Raw genomic sequence first — 5,517 nt, 5'->3', positions numbered from 1 at the left:
TAGATTAAAACAACAGAAATTGTTTTAACAAAAGAGTTGTTTTAAAAGCAGGTGCCAGATCAAAGAGCCAAAATTAAAGGGAGGGAGTAGGCAGGGCCTGTGATGGAATCAGGGAATCAGGCCCAACCAAGATGGCAAAAGATGGAGAACAGGCAGCCTCAGTTTCAGTGGGGGGCAGTAGAACCGCGGCCAGCCCCTCCAAAAGCCCGGTGGAATAGCTCCGTCTTACAGGCCCTGCCTGTTTTAGTTTTAGTTTACAGAGTCATGAAGCGCTTTACTCTGTCCCCATCAAGTAGCTACCATGACTTGCCTGTTACTTTTTTCTCTCTCCAGGGATATCTGGAATATATCTGTTTCATGCTGTTCCACTTAGGACCACAAGTGTTCAAGGGGGGGGGGCATGTTTTGTAGCCACACTGCCAGTTTGAGCTCAAACTCTGCCGAGATCATTCCCCACTGAGTTCGCCAAATCACTGTAATTCCCTTGCTTGGAAAGTGCCACAACAAAGGGTAGCTGCTAGAAAAAAAAAACCAGGAAAGGTTCCTGAATAAAATTATAAAACGCCCCAGTGCTGGGGGAAAGAGGGAAAAGGAAGGCAGGGCTCCATCACATTATTCGCTGTTTTCTTTTGTTGGGTTAAACTCACCTGGAAAGCAGACTGCATGAGATCTCTGCTGGCATGCGAGGCTTGCATTTGTACCTGAACGGAAGAAGACTTTACCATGAACGCCCTACCCTTTCATTAAGGCATGGGGCAGCCATCATCCAAAGCTGCCTGCTATGCTGTAGTTCAGCAGGGGAGATTCTGTGCCCGAAGAAAAGTGTTTCTCCCAGGGTGGGGTGGCTGCTGCTGCTCTCTCTCCTGCTTCCGGTGGCATGCCAAGTAAATGCTTCAAAGGGCCATGCCAACTATCTCCTCCATATTCCACATGAACGGTACCAGTCAGGGGACCTTCTCGTCGGTGGGATTACTTCTCAGATCTTTTGCACTGTTTCTGAATTTTTCTTCGAGACGCATCCTTCGAATAATGTGTATCAAATTCCACAGTAAGGCATTTTTTTTCCATCCTACATCCTGTGATACTGGCATCATCACTATTTTTTTTTACAAGGGCCAGGGTGCTCAAAGCAGGATCGCAACAACTATTTCCTTATACCTCTCCTCCTTTCCAGTACTTGTTGGAATCTTGTGTGTTCTGTTCGTCAAGTTATATTGCCGGTTCGTTTTCATCTCCCGTCCTTGTTCATTCTTTTTTTTAATTAAACCTTGAAAAGCACAGGTGGGGAAGAAATATTAATGGTGCTCTTCCCTCAATGTGCTTCTAGAGTTCCAAATATGCCTCACAGAGGATGCATGTGACAAACCATGGGTGTGCATTCATATGTGTGAGCACTAGAGACAGGATATGAACATAAGAACATAAGAACATAAGAACAAGCCAGCTGGATCAGACCAGAGTCCATCTAGTCCAGCTCTCTGCTACTCGCAGTGGCCCACTAGGTGCCTTTGGGAGCTCACAGGCAGGAGGTGAAAGCAATGGCCTTAAGAACATAAGAACGAGCCAGCTGGATCAGACCAGAGTCCATCTAGTCCAGCTCTCTGCTACTCGCAGTGGCCCACCAGGTGCCTTTGGGAGCTCACATGCAGGATGTGAAAGCAATGGCCTTAAGAACATAAGAAAGAGCCAGCTGGATCAAACCAGAGTCCATCTAGTCCAGCTCTCTGCTACTCGCAGTGGCCCACCAGGTGCTTTTGGGAGCTCACATGCAGGAGGTGAAGCGCCAGTAGCCTTCTGCTTGACTGTTGCTCCCGATCACCTGGTCTGTTGAGGCATTTTGCAATCTCCAGATCAAGGAGGGATCAAGATTGAAGTGGCCCTAAATCTGACTTCTCCTCCATAAATCTGTCCAAGCCCCTTTTAAAGCTATCCCAGGTTAGTGGCCATCACCACCTCCTGTGGCAGCATATTCCAAACACCAATCCTACGTTGGCGTGAAGAAGTGTTTCCCTTTTTATTAGTTCTAATTCTTCCCCCCAGCATTTTCAATGGATGCCCCCTGGTTCTAGTATTGTGAGAAAGAGAGAAAAATTTCTCTCTGTCAACATTTTCTACCCCATGCATAATTTTATAGACTTCAATCACATCCCCCCCTCAGCCGCCTCCTCTCCAAACTAAAGAGTCCCAAACGCTGCAGCCTCTCCTCATAGGGAAGGTGCTCCAGTCCCTCAATCATCCTTGTTGCCCTTCTCTGCACTTTTTCTATCTCCTCAATATCCTTTTGGAGATGCGGCGACCAGAACTGGACACAGTACTCCAAGTGCGGTTGCACCACTGCTTTATATAGCGGCATGACAATCTTTGCAGTTTTATTATCAATTCCTTTCACAGCGATCCCCAGCATAAATTTTGCCTTTTACAGCTGCCATGCATTGAGTTGACATTCCCATGGAACTATCCACTAACTACTATCAACTAACTAATATGGTGGTGGTGGAAAGGGCCACCAAGACTCAGACAGTTTATGCAGACATCATAAAGTTTTTAAAGGCAAGAGATGTTTTTAAAGGCAAGAGATGTTTCTGCAGAGTGACCGTGGACTACTTTGGTGGTCTTTGCAAGCACTAACCGGGGCTGACCCTGCTTTGCTTCCAAGATCCGATGAGATCAGGTTAGCCGGGGGCACCAAGGTCTGAGCAGAGACAAGATATATCCACTTCCTGTCTTTGATCAACTAGATGCAAGGCCAATGACTTAGCTGCTCCTGTTAAAAAGGGATATTGGAAGTATATTTTGTAGTTAGAGAGTTAATACTCCTGGAATGGCCAGATATTTCCATTTTAATGCATCCTCAGTCTCATATGAACCAAAGATGATGTTTCCTTATATCTCTCCTCCTTTCTAGCATTTGTTGGAATCTTGTGTCCTAACATTCTTAGAATCCTAAGATCTTGCCCAACGTCACTTAACTTGTTCGTCAAGTTACTTTGCTAATTCGTTTTCTTCTCCCGTCTTTGTTTGTTGTTGTTTTAATTAAACCTTGGAAAGCACAGGTGATGGGAGAAATATTGATGGATTATTTTCCCCTCAGTTCCAGATATGTCTCACAGAGGGCGTATGTGACATACCATTCATGGTGTTCATTCATGGAGTGTTGCACTGAAGATAGGATAGGGTGGTGGTGGGAAGTGCCACCTCCAAGATGCAGACAGCTTATGGAGACATGCTCACCCCTTAATCTAGCAATACCCCCGATCCAAGGCCAAATGGCCAACTATCTAATTACTCTGGTTAACCCAACACAACTGGCGAAGCCTTGTCGGCTATGCCAGATTTAACAATGTTATGCCCTCCGGGCTTTTTTTTGTGTGGTGCAGGTTCAATAATCTTGATAAAACTCAAAATTATGTTCTGCAACCAGAGCCTGGATTGAAACCATGGCTCATTCTCTTTTCACTGCTTGAGAACCAAAGGAGTCAGAGATAGATATGTACATTCCATACCACTACTCACCATGGGCCCTTAGGGGACAAACACTGCAATTCCCATTCTTCTGAATAATACCAACCCTGAGATTGTAGCTTAAACTTTCTCCTTTGAAATAATTGAATGCAAATAATCCAATGTGAGTGCAAGTATGTGTTTAGGATAAGCAATTAACTACTCTCTTCCTTATTCATCCACCTTACTTTTAATATTTTATTCCTATACTACAATATATTAACCTTAGGAATTTAGCATGTCTCTGTAGCAGCTCTGGAAATGTTTATTCTAGGTATTAATTTTAAGATTTAATATGTGTCTTAATTTCTGTCTCTCTTGCTAATAGTAATCATAACAAGCATGGCAGCCAGTATGATGCAGACAAGAATTTGCTTGTCGTTGGGTGGATTCGGTCTTTAGTTTAGTAATGAATTGGTGACCTTTTTTTTGTTGAAGATGTGTGAACAATGCAGTGATATGTCTTGGGGTTCTGTATTGGATGTGTTTTGCTGTATTGGTTTGTTTTGTAGCTGCGGTGTTCTTTTAACATGCCAATAACGGCTTTCTGCTCTGTTCTGTTCTGAGACATCATAAGGTTTTTTAAAGGCAAGAGATGTTCAGAGGTGTGTAGTCGTGCCCGCGGAGTCAGCGTCAGAACGAGACGAGACGCGGAGATATCATCTGGTGGAGAGCGCCAGCAGGATCATGAGGTCCGGTGAGTCCTGGCGAATTCTCTACCGGCGATGCTAGTACCTGGCACTCCTTTTATTAGAGTTCTACCTGGCGAGTATAGAAGGGGTGAGTAGAAGAAGAGGCTGGACCGGGAAACCCGGAGGAGGCGGAGGGAGACTGAGAGATCATCGTATGATGCATATGATCTCACCTGGCTGGTATGTCGCGTGGAGGAAGCATCGGGCGCTCTGGGTCCTAATCCTGGACCTCGGGGAAGGGCCCGTATCCCACTGTATGGGGACACCTGGTGGATTTAATGAGCCAGGCAGTTCATGACCCGTGACTCATCGTGAGGTGGTGAGGGGCCGGTCGCGACCAGAAGATCGCAGAGAGGCACGGCATCCCCGGGCGCTTCTGCTTCGGCAACGCTGCTGGATCAGCGGCTCATCCCTACAGAGGTGGTTTGCCATGTCTTGTTTCTGCAGAGTGATCATGGACTACTTTGGCGGTCTCCTTTGCAAGTGCTAACCGGGGAGAAGCCCTTCTTGCTTCCCCCAAGATCTGATGAGGTTAGCCTGGGGCACCAAGATCACAGCAGAGACAAGAGGCATCCACTTCCTCTCTTTGCTTAACCAGATGCACGTCCAAACACATGGCTGCCTCTGTTAAAAATGGATACTGGGAGTATATTTTGTAGTTAGAGTTAATTGCGAATGGCCAGATATTTACATTTAAATGCATCGTCAGCAGAGGTGGGGTCCAGCAGGTTCTCACCAGTTCCCGAGAGTGGGTTACTAATTATTTGTGTGTGTTTCAAGCAGGGATACCCAGCCTACTATATTACGGCTTCACAAATCCGGTATACACAGGAGAGCTCTAGCATTTCGTTGAAACATCATGCCATCTCCACTACATGACAGAGGAAGACCTAAGGTCTTCCAAAGCGATAAGAGGTTCTGTACCTGTGGCCTAGGACGGCTGGATTCCATCCCACGCATCCTCCTGAACTGCATATTATGCCAAGAACTCCGGTCCAACCTGCTATCCCAAATATAGACCTATATGATTGATTATACTGAATCAGACAAAGTAGTTATGCTTCTTTTAAATTGTCAGGATTTTCATTGTACGCTTATAGTGGCAAGTTTTTGTCAGAAGTTTGTAAACTGAATGTATGACCAAGCGAAGTTTTTTTTACTATTCACTTTTTAACTGGAACTGTATTTTATATTATCGTGTATATGCCAATAAAGGCTTATTGAAATTGAAATATTTGTGTGTGCCGAGAGAGGGTTACTAGTTGGTCTGCTTTTCTCCGTTAGGAAATTCCATTAGGTCCAAAAAAAATCATAAAAAAATCCC

The 5,517-nt window shown here is 45.2% G+C and overlaps 1 protein-coding gene across 1 annotated transcript in view; it reads right to left on the bottom strand.

Annotated features, from left to right (window-relative positions):
* LOC125444360 overlaps nt 1-4,395 on the bottom strand; it is a 7,358-nt gene extending 2,963 nt beyond the window's left edge. Inside the window, exons 1-2 of the mRNA XM_048516769.1 lie at nt 4,367-4,395; nt 648-701 (exon numbers count right to left, since the gene is read on the bottom strand). Of these exons, the coding sequence (XP_048372726.1) occupies nt 648-701; nt 4,367-4,395 (83 nt within the window). The remainder of the gene's footprint in view (nt 1-647; nt 702-4,366) is intronic.
* Nucleotides 4,396-5,517: the final 1,122 nt, after the last annotated feature.

The sequence above is a fragment of the Sphaerodactylus townsendi genome, linkage group LG15 (genome assembly GCF_021028975.2).
Source record: "Sphaerodactylus townsendi isolate TG3544 linkage group LG15, MPM_Stown_v2.3, whole genome shotgun sequence".
NCBI classification, from domain to species: domain Eukaryota; kingdom Metazoa; phylum Chordata; class Lepidosauria; order Squamata; family Sphaerodactylidae; genus Sphaerodactylus; species Sphaerodactylus townsendi.
The sequence above is the reverse complement of the archived record's forward strand: the minus strand, read 5'-3'. Positions and strand labels throughout refer to the sequence as shown.